The 17642-nt window shown below is 36.7% G+C and overlaps 1 protein-coding gene across 50 annotated transcripts in view; it reads left to right on the forward strand.

Annotated features, from left to right (window-relative positions):
- The window catches only part of PIKFYVE (phosphoinositide kinase, FYVE-type zinc finger containing), an 80567-nt gene extending 63238 nt beyond the window's left edge, over positions 1 to 17329 (forward strand). For 32 of the 50 annotated variants that reach the window (XM_042244112.1, XM_042244117.1, XM_042244120.1 and 29 more), the window contains 11 exons: positions 1176 to 1271; positions 4121 to 4204; positions 4946 to 5043; positions 6995 to 7159; positions 8520 to 8579; positions 9233 to 9409; positions 10322 to 10425; positions 11250 to 11378; positions 12476 to 12737; positions 13163 to 13237; positions 14035 to 17329. In XM_042244112.1, coding sequence (XP_042100046.1) covers positions 1176 to 1271; positions 4121 to 4204; positions 4946 to 5043; positions 6995 to 7159; positions 8520 to 8579; positions 9233 to 9409; positions 10322 to 10425; positions 11250 to 11378; positions 12476 to 12737; positions 13163 to 13237; positions 14035 to 14150 — 1366 coding nt within the window. In that variant the 3' untranslated portion in view covers positions 14151 to 17329. The remainder of the gene's footprint in view (positions 1 to 1175; positions 1272 to 4120; positions 4205 to 4945; positions 5044 to 6994; positions 7160 to 8519; positions 8580 to 9232; positions 9410 to 10321; positions 10426 to 11249; positions 11379 to 12475; positions 12738 to 13162; positions 13238 to 14034) is intronic. The other 18 variants (XM_042244119.1, XM_060410328.1, XM_060410325.1 and 15 more) reach the window with 1 other exon arrangement.
- The last annotated feature ends 313 nt before the right edge of the window (positions 17330 to 17642 follow it).

The raw sequence follows: 17642 nt of genomic DNA on the forward strand, positions 1-17642 counted from the left end.
ATAATGTACTTTGTGGAACATGTAGTCTTTATATATTAACAGTAGATAAGTAGATTAATAAAGAATTGCTTTTATATATATATATATATATACACACACACACACACATTTTAAAAGATACAATGCTCCATTGAGAGCAGAAGGGGAAGCGGATGACAAAGGATGACATAGTTGGATAGCATCACTAACTCAATGGACTTGAGTTTGAGCAAATGCCGGGAGATAGTAAAGGACAGGGGAACCTGGACTGCTGCAGTTCATGGGGTCGCAGAGTCGAACATGACTTAGCGATTGAATAACAACAATAATTGATCTCATGATCATAAAAACATATTGCTGGTTGTATATGAGGGTATTACTGACCTGGTGCTTAACTGGGACATGGTGCGTTTCTAACAGTGGTGATGAATTGCAATGGCCCATTGAAGTTTTTGTGTGATCTTGTGTGTACCAGGTCCTCTCACAGTGGGGGGAAACAGGCTGAATGTGAGTTTTTCTTCCACTGGTTGACATGTCTGGCTATCAGCTGATGATGCTTGCTCCAGTGAAACAGTGAAACAGATGTATGTTAATACAGATTTTGTTCTCAATTGACTTCTGTATTTATTTATTCAGTTAATGTTTAAGTGGCAGCTTTAGTGCCTCAGGACGTAGAGAAAGATCAGTAAGGAAAACTGCTCTCAGGAGCTCATGTCTTGAGCTGTATGTTCTGTGGTATAAATGTGTAAAAGGCCTCTGTTTTCTCTGCTTCAGACTTGAATACTTTATGTCATTTACTGCTGGACTAGTACATTTTCACAATTTCCAAAAGACTTTTCTTTCAAACTTAAAGCAGAACAAAATCTCTTAAACTTCTGCTATTCATTGTAAATATTTTTTGAGATAAATATGACCCAACGTCTTGCCAACGTGGAAAACTTTGTTTGATGATTCCAGGACCCTCTGATTTGAAAAACAGTTCTGATCATTTTCAGTTGCCTTTAAAAACTTTCTGTTGATCTGTTTTCCTTGACTCTTTGTTCAAGTTCTGCATACATTTTGGCTTAATTATGTTCATGTAATTGTGCATTATTTAGTTAACTTAAAATTGTCCTGAGATTTACTTGTAATTGTGCTAATGGGTTGTATATGTGATTTTCTGCTAATTTTGTTCTGATTTACATGTTTTTGAACAGCGATCCAGATAAACACTATTTAATGTATGAACATGAACGAGTGCCCATTGCAGTCTGTGAGAAGGAGCCCAGCTCCATCATTGCTTTTGCTCTCAGGTATTACTCAGAGGGCTTTTTCACCTGTGTTTGTATTTTTATATTTTATGTGTATTTATTTATTAATTGCTATATTGTTGAGCTCTGTTACATAGAGTAGAGCAAAATATAAGTAAATGTAAAGTAGTAAATATAAGTACAGAATATGTATCCTTTGGGTGCGACAGTTTATTCTTTTTGTATCTGGTAATGTACTGTTTACCCAAGTATTAACAGGATGATTCTTAAGCAAGCTCCTAATAATTGTTAACTAGGCAAGTTATTTGCTAATTCTTATATCCTCTGTCCATTCTCTATATTATAATACGTGTCTATTGTATCCTTTCCTTTGGTTTATTTATTGATATAATACTTGGAACATATCTGCCTTTAATCCTCTGAATATCTTTTTTGTATTCTTCATTTATTTCCTTCCTGCTTCCCACACATAGAAGGTCAAGTTTCCCTAGAGTAATGCTGTTCCTATACCTTAACTCATTTACATGCTCACAATTATGTGTCTTAAAGAAGGACCCCTGTTTAGAAATTTTTATATATCGTGTCTAAAATAACAAAGCGTTTTAATCTTAATGATGTCTCGGCAGTGATAGTACCTAGTTTAAGTAGAATCTAGGATATCTAATAAAAAAAATTTTTTCCCTATTGAAAGATATTGAAATTAAAATTTTATTTTTAATATTGGTTACAAGTTGTCCACTTATTCAACAAATATTTGAATGTTGTAATGTGTGGTATACTAGGTACTGGGTATAAGTGGTAAACAAGATAGATTTATAGATTTCAGCATTTATAGAGTTTAGAGTTACTATTTGGATAATGAATTTTTTCCTTTAGAAGATTCCATATGATACATTTTTTTAAATCATTTTTTTTTTATCATTCATGAAGTTTTTGCTTCTTTACTGGTTAGTCAACTGGAAAAGTCAGTTTTCATTCCAGTCCCTAAGAAAGGCAATCCCAAAGAATGCTCAAACTACTGCACAATTGCACTCATCTCATACGCTAGTAAAGTGATGCTTAAAAATCTCCAAGCCAGCCTTCAGCAATAGGTGAACCAGGAACTTCCAGATGTTTAAAAAAGGCAGAGGAACCAGAGATCAAATTGCCAGCATCTGCTGGATCATCGAAAAAGCAAGAGAGTTCCAGAAAAACCTCTATTTCTGCTTTATAAACTATGTCAAAGCCTTTAACTGTATGGATCACAATAAACTGGAAAATTCTGAAAGAGATGGGAATACTAGACCACCTGACCTGCCTCTTGAGAAATCTGTATGCAGGTCAGGAAGCAACAGTTAGAACTGGGCATGGAACAACAGACTGGTTCCAAATCGGGAAAGGAGTATGTCAAAGCTGTATATTGTCACTCTGTTTATTTAACTTCTATGCAGAGTGAGAAACACTGGGCTGGAAGAAGCACAAGCTGGAATCAAGATTGCCAGGAGAAATATCAATAACCTCAGATATGCAGGTAGCACTACCCTTATGGCAGAAAGTGAAGAAGAACTACAGAGCCTCTTGATGAAAGTGAAAGAGGAGAGTGAAAAAGTTGGCTTAAAGCTCAACATTCAGAAAATGAAGATCATGGCATCTGGTCCCATCACTTCATGGCAAATAGATGGGAAATCAGTGGAAACAGTGGCTGACTTTAGTTATCTGGGCTCCAAAATCACTGCAGATGGTGACTGCAGCCATGAAATTAAAAGACGCTTACTCCTTGGAAAGAAAGTTATGACCAACCTAGACAGCATATTAAAAAGGAGAGACATTACTTTGCCAACAAAGATCCGTCTAGTCAAGGCTATGGTTTTTCCAGTGGTCATGTATGGATGTGAGAGTTGGACTGTAAAGAAGGCTGAGCACAGAAGAATTGATGGTTTTGAACTGTGGTGTTGGAGAGGACTCTTGAGAGTCCCTTGGACTGCAAGGAGATCCAACCAGTCCATCCTAAAGGAGACCAGTCCTGGGTATTCATTGGAAGGACTGATGCTGAAGCTAAAACTCCAGTACTTTGGCCATCTCATGCAAAGAGCTGATTCATTGGAAAAGACCCTGATGCTAGGAGGGATTGGGGGCAGGAGGAGAAGGGGACGACAGGATGAGATGGTTGGATGGCATCACCGACTCAATGGACATGGGTTTGGGTGGACTCCGGGAGTTGGTGATGGACAGGGAGGCCTGGTGTGCTGCAGTTCATGGGGTCACAGAGTCGGACACGACTCTGAGTGACCGAACTGAACTGAACATGCTACATGAATAGATAAGAAAGGCAGGAAAGGCAACCAAAAAAATATGTGTTTTGTAGTATTAGGAAGCAGGTTTTCTAGTTGATGTCACCTTTTTCTAATATCTTGGAAAAATAATATGTGTTCACATCTGATTTATCTAAATCAGGATTCCCAGGCTGCCAGTTGGATTTTGTTGGACAGTGCAACCAGAAAAATGTTTTTTTCTCTAAGTTCAGTACTTTTAAGTTGAAAAGCACTCTCAAGTCCCTTTCCTCTATTACACTAAATGGTGAAGTTTCATGCTTTTCAGTGAGCTGTTCAACTCCTGAAGGCATTTGATCTAAATGTTAGTATGGAGGCCTTCACAATCATTGTTTAGGATATTGAGTCTGGCTGGCATGTTGGATTATATTGTATTATTTTTTGGTGAACATATTGACTTTCTTCATGAAGTTTCTACTTGATAACTTTTGTGAGGTAACTCTAATGTATTTGTAAAGTACATTAGATATGGATGCTTATAATGTTTGTGTTTCTATAATGCAGAGCTTATTCTAAAGCATATGATTTACTATAAAAGAAGACCTTAATGTTTAACATATTTCAACCTGTTTCTATCTTAAGTTGTAAAGAATACCGGAATGCCTTAGAGGAATTGTCCAAAGCCACTCAGCGGAACAGTGCTGAAGAAGGGCTTCCAACAAACAGGTGATATGTGATTGAGGAAAATTTATTTTAATTGAACTATATCATTTTCTAGGTGTTCCTATTTCAGTTTTATTACAGCTTATTGTTGATGTAAAAGTTTCTAGAATATAAGCAGTGGGACTCAGTTTTTAGCCAGTAATTGACAGAACAAAATTCAGGTATAGCAAAAGACCTTAAAAAGTCTACTAGGTTACAGTTTTCTTATAATTGTCATAGAAGTTCAAAGTGTATTGCATATTTACATTTTTAAGTTTTTAAGTTCTCTTTGCTGTTTTCATTTAAAAAATATTAACTTCTGAAATTGGTAAACTACTGCATAGCTTTGTACTTTAAATAATTTAAGAATTTTCCATAATAATTAAAGATCTTAACAGCTAAAAAAGCAAACCTCTGCCAAACCAGCTCTTTTAAGTATTTTTGTTATTTTAGGTATTTGAGACAGAAATTGTCATAATTGTCACCATTGACTTATGGGTGCTATAATATAGCTCTGATAGACCTGAGAAAAATATTTTAAGACCGTATACTCTTATAGCTTTAACAGTTTTCTTTTTCTTAAAAGTCTAGTATACATTTCAAGACTTTCTTCCATGCGAACCTGTGTTTATATAAAATTATGAACCAGATTTCTGATATTGTAGGTGGGGTTAGGTGGAAAGTAGATTAATATAGGAACTAGAGTACTTGTTATTTTGTGTCTGAATCATATAAAACCAACTTTTCTTCTGTTTCTCATTTTAGTACTTTAGACAGCAGACCAAAGAGTAGCAGCCCAATTAGATTACCTGAGATCAGTGGAGGACAGACAAACCGTGCAGTGGAAGCAGAACCACAACCAAGTAAGATTGCAAATGGAGAAGTGCTTTTGTTTGTAATTGTGGTTTGAAGAAGAAAACACATTGAATAAGAAGTGCCATCTGGCAAGGATTTATTGTTTCTGATCTTTGAAGTATAATATGGATGTAAAATTTGTATATCTCTTCTTTTGTGTATATTTCACTTTTCTTTGATTTTTAAGTTTTTGAGTTTGAAATGCCTAGAAGCATTTCAGGCAAAAAGAAGCAGGATCGGCCTTCTTGGTTAGAGCTTTCAGCTTAAAGCATGCAACATAAGAAATATAACATCAGTTTGTTTGTTTGTTTGTTTGTTTTTGCAGCATTGTTGACATTGTGAAAAGAATTTTTCATGTCTTATCTTCTTTAATTCCCACAATAACCCCATATTTGACATATCTCCATTTTTCAGAAAGTGAGTTAAGACTTAGATTAAGCACTTTGCTCAAGGTTACACAGGTAGTGAGTGGGGAGCAGAGATTTGAAGTTGTGTTTTTTTGACTTTGTCAGTTAGGAATATTCCCTACAAGTAACAGAAAACCCAGTTAGTGATGGACAGGGGAGCCTGTCATGCTCCAGTCCATGGGGTTGCAAAGAGTCGGACACAACTGAGTGACTGAACTGAACAGAAAACTCAAATCTACTGGGGCTTAAACCAAGGACAGTTTATTTTTCTAAAATAGCAACATCTGCAAATGGGCAGTAGCTGGCATTGGTTCAGCTACTTGGCTTTGTCATGACAACATAGGGGTTAGTTTCTCTTTGATTTCTCTTAAATTTTACTCATGGTCAGAGATGTCCCACTCTAATGTCTGCATTTAAGGCAGAAGGAAGGGAGGTACAAGCTTCTGCTCTTCCCTTTCGTTAGGAAATTCCCTTTCCTTTTCAGTCTCATTGGTTAGAACTGAGCCTCATGGCCACCCTTTCCTGCAAAGGAGACTGAGAAAGTGGTGAGCATCATTGTCCTGGCCAGTTTATACAAATCATGATTATTTTCCTGGGACTCTGCATGCTGCTGCTCTAAAGAAAATTGGAACTCTGTTAGCAAGGAGCAAGGTGGGATTGGATATTGAGGAGACTGTGATAGTGTCTGCCACCCTAAGCACTTAATGATTGAGATTTCATGTGGATTTTGTTAATGGTAAATGTACAAAGGGCTTCCCTAAAAGCTCAGTTGGTAAAGAATCTGTCTGCAGTGCAGGAGACCCAGGTTCAATTCCTGGGTCAGGAAGATCCACTGGAGAAAGGATAGGCTACCCACTCCAGTATTCTTGGGCTTTCCTTGTGGCTTAGCTGGTAAAGAATCCGCCTGCAATGCGGGAGACCTCGGTTAGATCCCTGGCTTGGGAAGATCCCTTGGAGGAGGGAAAGGCTACCCCCAAATTAGGATCATTAATGATATGATAAAGCTCAAAAGGAAGAATAAAAGTATAGAGCAAGCTTTAGTGATATCTTTGGTCATCCTGTACTACTTATTTTTGAAAAATGCTAAAACTCAAATTATATATTTTGCTGTGTTAAAATATGGAACACAGACGATATAAATATGTTACTTTTAACTTTGAATCCTCGTAGCTTGAATACTGTTCTGTATTAGTTTAATGAGCTGTACTGTGATACTATAAGAACCTAGCCCTATCTTAAACTTGTTGCTTAAGATACTATGACAGCCTTGGAAATAAATTTTTTAAAGTCTTTCTCTATATTTAATAATTTCTCACATTTTTATATGTAGCTATCTGAACATTGCTTTTCTTCGTTTTTGATAATAGTGCTTGATTGCCCCCCTAAAGCCCCCATAAACCATGTGGAATAATAATCTGTGCAAATGAATCTATCAGTGTTACTCTTATTTATTACTTTCATATAATGGTCCTGCTTACACAGGAATGAATTGAAAATTTTTATTTTTCTGCGTGCAGTGACCTGTACTTAATATGTTACCTCTTATTTTTAGCCAAAAAGGCTTCTGGAATGTTGTCCTTCTTCCGAGGGACAGCAGGGAAAAGCCCTGACCTCTCTTCCCAGAAGAGAGAGACCTTACGTGGAGCAGATAGTGCTTACTACCAAGTGGGGCAGACGGGCAAGGAGGGGACGGAGAATCAAGGCATTGAGCCTCAAGGTGTGTTGAAGGAGACCAATATGCTTGTTTTAGGCTTCAGTTTACTTACTTCCGTTGGTTATGTTTCTTACAGCTTTAAGTAGATGCTTCTCCTGCAGAAATCAGGGCCTTCCCGTTCTTCTCACACCATGGTGAGGTAGAGTGGGAAAAGCCTAGTGCTGGGAGAATCCAGCTGGTTTCAGCTATCACTGTTCTCATTTACCGAGTGGAGGAATCAGAAATCTTTACTTGCTGTACCGATAAAGTGGAAAAGCAGTGTCTTCCAAGGTTTACTGAGGACTAAGTGATATTACACATCTGTCTCACTGTGTAGCTCAGTGTATGTTCAAATGAGGTCATCCCATTGCCCTCCCAGACATCCCCTTTCTTCTCCAGTCTCTGTAAGGTGGGAGCTACTGATACCCACCTTCATTTAGGTATTAAAAAAAATACATCTACCTGATGGTGTTTGAATACAGGGTTAGACCAGGAGTCAGATAACTAAGCTGAGCTGTCTTTGTAAATAAAGTTGTAGTGGAACACATTTAGTTACTGTCTGGTTGCTTTCCCATTATATTGGCAAGTTGAGTAGTGGCAACTGAGTAAAATACTTACCATCTGGCCCTTTAGAGGAGTAGTTTGGCAACCCCTGGATTACAGCATGAATTAGTAGTTTAAGAAATAGAAATTGCATGACACGTTTTCATTAATAATTATGATCTGTGTTTAGTATTCTATAGGCTGTGATCCTTAGAAGGCATTGGTGCTTTGAAAAAAATAATTTTGAAATGGGAAACTTAGAGGATGACTTGTTCTTCTAGATGTTAAAATATATTACAACTTTACAGTAATTAGAGTTAAAATATACTACAACTCCACAATAATTGTCTGGCAGTAAGTTTGCCAGACACATAAGTCAAATTAAAAAAAAAAACCAGCTCTGATATAGATATTAGTATATTTTCTATAGTGAACATATATCTTAGTATATGATAAAGAAAGCATCTCAGAATATTGGGAAAGCATTACTTTATACACAGGGAAAACTGGTCATAAACTCTGGTGAAATAGCCACAGAAAGTCTTGATATTAGAATTGAGTAAGTTTATTGCTATCATAGGGATTATTTAACTATAAGAAAAATTATTCTTCAATCTGAATTCTCTGATTTTTAATCTAAAAATTGATCTTTCGAAAGGTACATACATTTTTATTGTAATAATTTACAGTTAATTGTATACATGATGCTTGCTTGAGCATGGCTTGACTAGGATAATACTAACTGACTTAGTTTTTAGTTTATATCAGGGAAAAAGAACACACAAAATAAACTGATACCTGCCTAAAACTTTGGCTTTACTAATGATGTTAAATCTTTTAGATGAAGTAGATGGAGGAGATACACAGAAGAAACAACTTACAAATCCTCATGTGGAGCTTCGTACGTATGAGATAAATCTCTGGTTTGGGGACCCAGGACTATAATTGAACAACTTCATTATTTGAAACTCTAGCTTCACACTAGATAAATATCCTATCTCTTGAAATGAATGCTAAGTCTTTGTGCTGATGAGCATTTGTTTCATCTAGATTTAGTTTATAAAGTATACATTATTTAATTTAAAAGGAAATCTATTTGTAAATGTAATTTAAATATAGTTTATAAATTTTAATTTACTTAGATGTCTAAGGTTTAAATAATTTGTTCCTGTATAATTTAGAGCCACAGTACCTTACCAAGGCATCTAGAATTGTGTGTACGTGTTTTGTTACCCAGAATAGTAACACAGTGAAATTTAAGATATAATCATACAACAATGAAAATGCAGTCACCAGCATAAAATTAGAACCGAGTCTTGTTTTATGTTTGTTTTTTTTTCTATAAATATGTAAGGGTGGTCCTAAGGTACTGTCTTAATCCTTCCTAAAGATAACAGAATAGTGATGAACAGGAATGTAGTAGACTTAACATGAAAAATACTATCATGGAGAAAATTAAATGCTTGCATTTGGTGTGGGGGTGGAGAGTGGGCAAGAAGGAAAAGATATTTCTGATTCAGAAGAGCTTTTTTCTAAAAACATTTCTGTTTATAGAATTTTCAGATGCCAACGCCAAGTTTTACTGTCGGCTCTACTATGCGGGAGAGTTTCATAAGATGCGAGAAGTGATTCTGGGCAGCAGCGAAGAAGATTTCATTCGTTCCCTTTCTCACTCTTCTCCGTGGCAGGCCCGAGGAGGCAAATCAGGAGCTGCCTTTTACGCTACTGAAGGTGGGCCTTTTTGCTGTTGTTGTTTAGTTGCTCAGTTGTGTCTGACTGCGACCCCATGGACTTAGCCTGCCAGGCTCCTCTCTCCATGCAGGAATACTGGAGGCAAGAATTTTTCCAGGCAAGAATACTGGAGTGGGTTGCCATTTCCTTCTCCAAGGCCTTTTTGATCATTTGCTAGTTAAGCAGCATCCATCTTTTTTTCCCTTGGATAATTTATGAATCCCTTGAACTGAGGTAATGTGATGTGTCATTTAGCAAACATGTTTTTCTTTTTATGCTTGAGAGGATGAAAGAAGAACATTGAAAAAATACATGGTGTAAAGTGTATAATGAGAGACAAGTATTGATCAAATCCCTACTAAATTCTTTCTAGTCCCAAGTTTTCCACATGTAAATAGTAACAGAACTTCTAGAAAACTCACAAGGTACCTCAGAGCTGATGGGAGAAAGATAAAAATTGAAACATTTGACTTGCGGAAGTTGACAGCAGATTTTGACCATTTGTACTACATATTTGAGTTCTCCACACTCACTGAAAGTGCAGTTACTTGAGAAAATGCATCAGGAAAGATGTGCTTGATAGGCACTTTGATAACTGTTAGTTCCTCGATTGCTAATAAAGGAGTTTGTAGCATTGTACTTGGTAGTTTTAAAAAGTACATCATATAGCTATGACTTCAAGTGTGCAGCTGTCAAATGTAGAGTTTTCTTGACTATATAAATTCTCAGAAGCCCTTCCAAACCTTCAACTTGAGAACTATGTTCTGATCAAAATCTTCTCAGTGTTATCATATTAAAAATATCCCTTCAAAACATGAAGTGAGCAAGTCATTTAGGATTCTTAGAATGATTTATTTTAGATTACCTCAGTAAATATTGCAACTGAATCAACATGAAATTTTTGCCTTTTAGATGACAGATTCATTTTGAAGCAAATGCCTCGTCTGGAAGTCCAGTCTTTCCTTGACTTCGCACCACACTACTTCAATTACATTACAAATGCCGTTCAGCAAAAGGTAGAAACCTAAACCCTGATCTGTAACTAGAGTTTACTGGTCCATTTCACCTCCTGAAAGTCCTAAGGGCAGTTTTCTCTATGGTGATAAGTGAACAGAATCGTGCTTTTGAGGTGTGGTGGAAAGCAGGGATTTCAAACTTTTCCCTGCGTGTGTGTGTGTGTGTGTGTGTGTGTGTGTGTGTGTGTGTGTGTGTGTGTGTAGTTTGTCCACTTGTCATTAAACAGAGACCCTTCCAGTGAGAATATGAAGGAGTCATGTAGATTTTTTCTTCCATTTATTGGTTTGTTGCCTTTTATTGGAAAAATTATGTCATAATAAAATTTGTGAATTTTAGAAATTGTGAAGGATTATCCCTTGGGAGAATATTAAAGATCTAATAATTTTATTGGCGTTGCTGCTTTACTTGCTTCATAGATTCAGAATCTCTTTTAAGGTCTCCTGACCCATATTAATAGAAAATCATGTCTGGATAATACATGAATAATCCAGATATTGATATTATAAATAATCCTTTCTTAAAATTTAGTTGACTTACACTATTGTATTAGTTTCAGGTATACAGAATAATGATTTAGTATTTGCAGATTATACTTCATTATGATTTATTGTATGATAATGGCTATAATTCCCTATGTGTTAATATATGACATATCCTTATTGCTTTTCTGTTTGTTACAGAGTAGTTTGTTATTCTCCTAGAAAAATTTGTCCCTCCCCATTCCTTCTCTGCATTGGCAGCCACAAGCTTGTTTTATATTTCTTAAGTCTGTTTCTATTTTGCATGTACATTCATTTGTATCTATTTACTTTTGCTGAATTAGAGGCCTACTGCATTGGCCAAGATTCTTGGCGTTTACAGAATTGGTTATAAGAATTCTCAGAACAACACTGAGAAGAAACTAGATCTCCTTGTCATGGAAAATCTTTTCTATGGGAGAAAGATGGCACAGGTAAGGATAATGAACCACGCAAACTATTTAGCTGCTGGATCCCTTCATTCTTCTGGTTCCTGAACATGATGATTAGAGAATAACATGGTATTTGATAGTAAATATTAAACTTTGGTTACTAGGTCAGCTTTAACTTTCGAGTTACTGAAAGAATAAAGAGGAATGTTGTGGTCTGGTCCTAAAATTTAACATAACCAATATCCTAGAAACACAGAATTATAGAGTAAGAAGGCAGATCCAATGGGTCTGGCCATTTTAAAGATGAAGAAACTGAGGCTCAGGGGAATTGAGGGCTGTATCAAGGTCTCACAGCTCTTCCTAGAATTCAAGTTGGTCTAGATTCTAGAACAGTGCTCTTCAATGTGCTGGTCTTTGAACTGTTTCCAGTCTGTGGAGCTAGGAGCTTGTACGAGAATATAATTTTTTTTTTAGAATGTAATTTAATGTACTGCTTTCTTCATTGAGAAAGTCTTGCTATAGCAAAAGCAGCTGCTGAACTAAACTGTAGGTTTAATGATGTAATTAGTTTACATTCTGGCACCAGCTTCTCCTTCATCTTGAGTCAGGAACAACTGACTAGTGGTCTGTAGAATACGCCTCAGGTTCCACCGGTCTAGTTCCCAAGTCCCCTGACTAGCATTGCTTCTTCTACTGTCTAGAAATTCCTAGAAGTACGCTATTGCTTCTGCATTGTCCTTTATAATTGCACAGTTTTGATATCAAAACTTGAAATTTCCTACGACTGTTTACATCTGTTTTTCAAACTGCTTTATGATTCAGCAATATATTTTTGGAGTTACTTGTTAATGTTTCTTATAGTTGATTAAATGGGTCAGTATATTTCTGACATATTTGAATATTTGGGTACCTAGTTATTAGTTTCATATGATACAGTTATATCACCATGTGCTTTTTGTATTATACAATTACAATGTATGCATTCAATGACTTACATAAGTTATAAGTTTTAAAGTTAAATATTAAAGTGTTTATAAGGATAATGGCTACAAGGAAGCTTTCTGCCTTTTAAATTTAATTATATTAATTAACCATTTGTAGCAACTCACATAAATGACAGAGAATTTTCTTTCTGCTAGGTTTTTGACTTGAAGGGTTCACTTAGGAATCGAAATGTAAAAACCGATACCGGGAAAGAGAGCTGTGATGTTGTTCTTCTGGATGAAAATCTCTTAAAGATGGTTCGAGACAACCCTCTGTATATCCGTTCTCATTCCAAAGCTGTGCTGAGAGCCTCGATCCGGAGCGACTCCCACTTCCTTTCGAGCCACCTCATTATAGACTATTCTTTGTTAGTTGGGCGAGATGATACCAGCAATGAGCTAGTAGTTGGAATTATAGGTAGGTCAATGAGCATGTCTTATGTGCAGTTCATGATTGAAGCCAGAGTAATCTTTGAAGACTATACAGAACCGGTGTAGTAATAGCTTATTGAATGTTTTCACAAACTCATTTGAAATTTTAAAAATAATAGTTTTTCTGTTCTAGTACTTTTATTCATATTTCTCATTTCCATTTTCATTATCAAAAATATATGTATTCAGGAATTTACTTAAGATGAAGGCCTGTGAGGTTGTTATGAGGTTTGGAAGAATTAATATGGTAAAAATAACCCTTAGGACAGCCCTTGGCGTATTGTCTGCACCTACAGTATTGCCAGCACTCAATGTTAACTAATGTAGAAGTAATAGCCGTGGTAATTGTGATTGTTATCTGCTTATATTTATTAAGAGAGCTTTCACTGCTAATCTCACCCCCTGCAACAGATTATATCCGAACATTTACCTGGGACAAAAAGCTTGAGATGGTTGTGAAATCAACAGGAATTTTAGGAGGACAAGGTGAGCAGGATTTTTGTTCTGTTTACTCTTTTAACTGTTCTCATTATCTTCCTCATCAGTTAACATATAACAAATGGATACTTCAGAAAAAATTATAAAACATAACTGGTTATCTTTGACTTTATCATCATTTCCAAAATGATCAAATAATAAAAGGAATTGTTTAAATGGGGAAGTATGGGATTTAAATATGTGTTAAGATGCGGTATCTGCTGCATGCTGAGTTATGTCTGACTTTGTGATCTCCTGGACTATAGCCTGCCAGGCTCCTCTGTCCATGGAATTCTCCAGGCAAGAATACTGGAGTTGTCATTTCCTACTCCAGGGGATCTTCCCGACCCAGGGATCGAATCCACCTCTCTTGTGCCTCCTGCTTTGGCAGGTGGACTCTTTACCACTGCATCATCTGGGAAATTCTGTTAAGAAACCAGAGGTTCTCAAAATGAAATGTTAAAGGAAAGAAAGGCCAGAGTTCCCGAACAGGAGGTTGTCCTGATTTAACGCTTGAAGTCCTTTAAGTTTTCTTAGCACTGAGAGCACCAGGTTGCTTTCAGACATCTCTCATTTCTAGGCAAGAGCGTCTTTTAAAATAAAAAAGTCCTACCAGGAAGGACCTGTCCCTTGTCATGTCGCACAGTGAGCACCCTTCCTTTTTTCTGAGCCCGTCATAGTGGGTGTGTTTACAGGACATGGCATTTTATGTTCGTTTACATGAAAGAACATAGCTGTCGAAGTCAGTGGTCTGGTCAGTTATGTAACAGCTTCCTTTTTTTCTCTTTACCCTTTTGTAATCCTAGGTAAAATGCCGACTGTGGTCTCTCCAGAGTTGTACAGGACTAGATTCTGTGAAGCCATGGACAAATATTTCCTGATGGTGCCAGACCATTGGACAGGCTTGGGTCTGAACTGCTGAAATGAAGCACATACTCTGAAATGGACCAGGAGGAAAAGGGGCTTGGAACCAAAGGACCACAAGTCAGCTACATGTTCTGTTTCTTTGTCACATTCACCACAGTGTGCAGAGGCCTTTCAGTTCTGAGGTTGGGTAGGCCATCTGTAGCTGAAGGGTTGAAACTCCATGGATTTGCACTTTGGTTTTTGATGCCTACAAGTTAGCTAACCGTGGGCTGGGAAATTGCACAAGTATTTTGTTCACGTAAGCTGAAATCTAGATTCATTTCAAAGGTCTGAGAACAGATGTATGGTTGGAGATGAGATTGGTTGAACAATGGGTTGTCATGTTTGCTGACAATCCCCTTAAGCAAACAGTGTCTCATAGATTGTGACTGTCCTGGCCTCACATTGGATACATTCTTTATCTGGAAAGGATTGGTAGAGCTGGTGAATTTTTCTTGTGCTTATGTAACAATTTAATGTTTGCCTGTTATCAGAATTTCTGAAACTTTAAAACAATTCTGAATTATTCTGTCAAGGGCCCGTTAAAGAGATGGATGCAAGCTGTTCTTGTTCTGCTGAGGACTTTGACTTAAATTGGGAATCCTGTCGTGTTCTGTATCTTGCCTTGTTTTCAAGTATGTTTGATATTTTTCAAGTTCTATCACTTCTTGTCTGTGGGTGACAGGAGGCCACAGCCATTAACTTCAGGCCTTTTTCTGGAGCTGTTTTTTAAGCCTGTTTACAACTTTTGTGCAAGTAATACGCAGAACTGCACTTGTCTGCACATGCTCATAGTTGAGGTTTTTCTCCTACTTTCAGGGAGATATTACTAAATGAGTCTAAAATGACTAAATCCCCAAAGGGATAGTTATTAATGGGAGATTATTTTTAATCTAAAAAGAAAAATTAGGCCTGATCCAAGAAATTGGGTGAGGGGAGCACTCGCCTGTTCTTTGTAGAGGTAAAGGACCTGTAGTGTATTACAGTATACTATAGGTATAACTAGTGATTTATGTAGCATCTATAAAATTACGATGTTTCCCATATGGACATCCTTGTCCTCTAACTTTCTGTATGAATTTCTAGGCCAGTTCTGACTGTTGAGAAATGTAAAGAAATAAGGTATTCTTAGTAAGAAACTCCTTGTTTAATAGTTTTTGTTTGTCTAAAAAGTGATCAGAAGTACTAAACTATGGCTAACAACACAACCCCAGATACTTTCTCTCGGCTTCTTCCCATAATAAGGCCAGTTTGGGGATTTATAACATTTTAAGGTTTCCACTCCTTCAGGCTTCCCATAGTAGCATGTTTCTTTTGCATCTTCCACATAATGAGAAAAAATCTGGATACATTCCAGTTACAGAGACTTAAGTTTATGAAATAGGAACATTTTGGAAAGTTTACTTGAGAAAATGAAAGCATTAGTTCGGTGTTTGGTGCTTATTAGAGACATGGTTTGCACTAGAAACAAGCTGACCAAGGACCTCTGACTGATCTGATGACAAGCTTTTTTTTTTTAAACATATGGTGTGCCTTTTGAACAATACAAAGCCCTGATGTTGGTTTTGATGTCAAAGACCAGTCAAGGACTGGAAGATGCGGAGATACTCACTCCTCTCGTGTCCAGGAACAATGGATACTGCATCTCATTTCCAGTGTAAACATGTCTTGCCGTCTCTGTTTATTTTTTTGTGTCAGGATACTTAGGGTTGTTTACCCTATCCATTGCTCACACCTCTAGTCAGGAACACTTACAGGAGCAGGTGTCTTCCCCCAGATGCAATCAGATTGTTTCTCTGTTTTGGTCTCAATACCATATATACAGCTTGAATGCTCCATTGGAATAGGTCTTGACAATAATGTGTCTTCTTGATTTTGGTTTCCTTGCCCATGACTTGAAGAACCAATTATTATTATTTTTTTTTAAGTACTGCTGTTGCTTAGGTATTTTTGTGGCTAAAAAATTCCAATGTAATGTAATCTGAAGCAATACTTGTTTCCTTGCAAGGGTGATCTGTCCATTTAAAACTGTCTTAATGAAGGGAAAATATAAAACTTAATTTGTCATGAGTGGTGTAACTGTATACCTGGCCTCCTGCTGCTCTTATTTAGGCCACTACCAGATATATAAGGCTTTTCAAATACTGTATACTCAGTGTTAGGCTCTGAGTGACTGTTTACCTCTGTTGAATTCCCCACTGAGGCCTGGAGAACCTTGATCCTGAAAAATTAAGAATGAGGAAGAAATCTTAATACTTTCCTCTGTAGCATAAAAAACACATTCTGAGAATAGTTGATAGTAGCACAAGAAAGCTATGTAAACATGTTGCATTGTATGAAAATCATATCTACAGATATAAACTGTTTTAATGCCATCAGAACTAAAAATATAAAGGATTTCCTCTTCCTTTTTTTCTTTTTACCCAAGCCTGAGAAAACAAGAGGAATAAACTGTTGCAAGCCCTTTTGTAGTCTATTGAATGTTTTAAATTTATAGATACTCAAATTTTCATACAGAATGTTCTACTTATAAATGTTCCCTTGATTCAGCAAGTGAGTGGTTTTCTAGCTTTGGCTTTTATTTGGTATTGTAAATAGTAGGGTTGTATTGGTTTTTGTGGCATTAGTTTCTCCTTGGCTTTTTACCCATTAATGGTGGACTTATATAAAACTGCTGAGGAAAGTTATCTACCTACAGAAAGTTTGCTTTAGCTAGCAGAGTACAAACCCTTGTGAATGAGCCTGGTGATAAAACAGACTAGGCCATTCATTATTCCTCAAGTGTTAACATACTGACTTAAGCAGTATTCAAACCATCTAGTGCAATGCCTTTTTTGTTTGTTTTTGTAACATGGGTGCAGTTGTATTATAGAAAAATAAAAATTACAATCATGAGCAGTTTTATTAATGCTGCTGTGCTGGTTTTGTAAAAGAAAAATGTACATTATGTCTTTGACAGGTTTAATTTTAATGAGAAATGACATTGTAAATCAGAATAGCCTCTTTTAATTTAATATGAAAAATCCAGTTAACAATATTGAAAATACTTAGTGTATTATATTGTATATATTTCTCTACTTTGGTTCCGGCTGTTTTATATGATTGACATGTTATTTAAGAGATAAAACTGCCTTGACCTTTTGGAAACTTAACACTGTAAAAAGAGGACTTACAATAAACTGAGAATCAATTTCACTTTGTTTTGAATCTGCTTGAGAAAATTAACAAAAGGAGATGGGAGTTGGCACCTAAGCCTAGCCTGGGCCCGGCTGTGTTGCCCTCTGTTCATTCTGTCCTCCTTCTATTGGGAGAATCGAAGCCTTTCTCTAATAAGTAACCCTTCTCTATAGATCTAAGAAAGGCGGGTGCTAAATCCTTGGGTTCACATCACCCAGTAGGGGCCTGGCCTTTTCTGTTCATCTCCTTTTCCTCAGTTCTTCTGTGTTTCGTTAGGGCGCTCAAGAAAGTTCAGCCCTTGCCCAGTGGGAAACGGCTGAGTCCATCTCCA

This window comes from Ovis aries, chromosome 2 (assembly GCF_016772045.2).
Source record: "Ovis aries strain OAR_USU_Benz2616 breed Rambouillet chromosome 2, ARS-UI_Ramb_v3.0, whole genome shotgun sequence".
Lineage (NCBI taxonomy): Eukaryota > Metazoa > Chordata > Mammalia > Artiodactyla > Bovidae > Ovis > Ovis aries.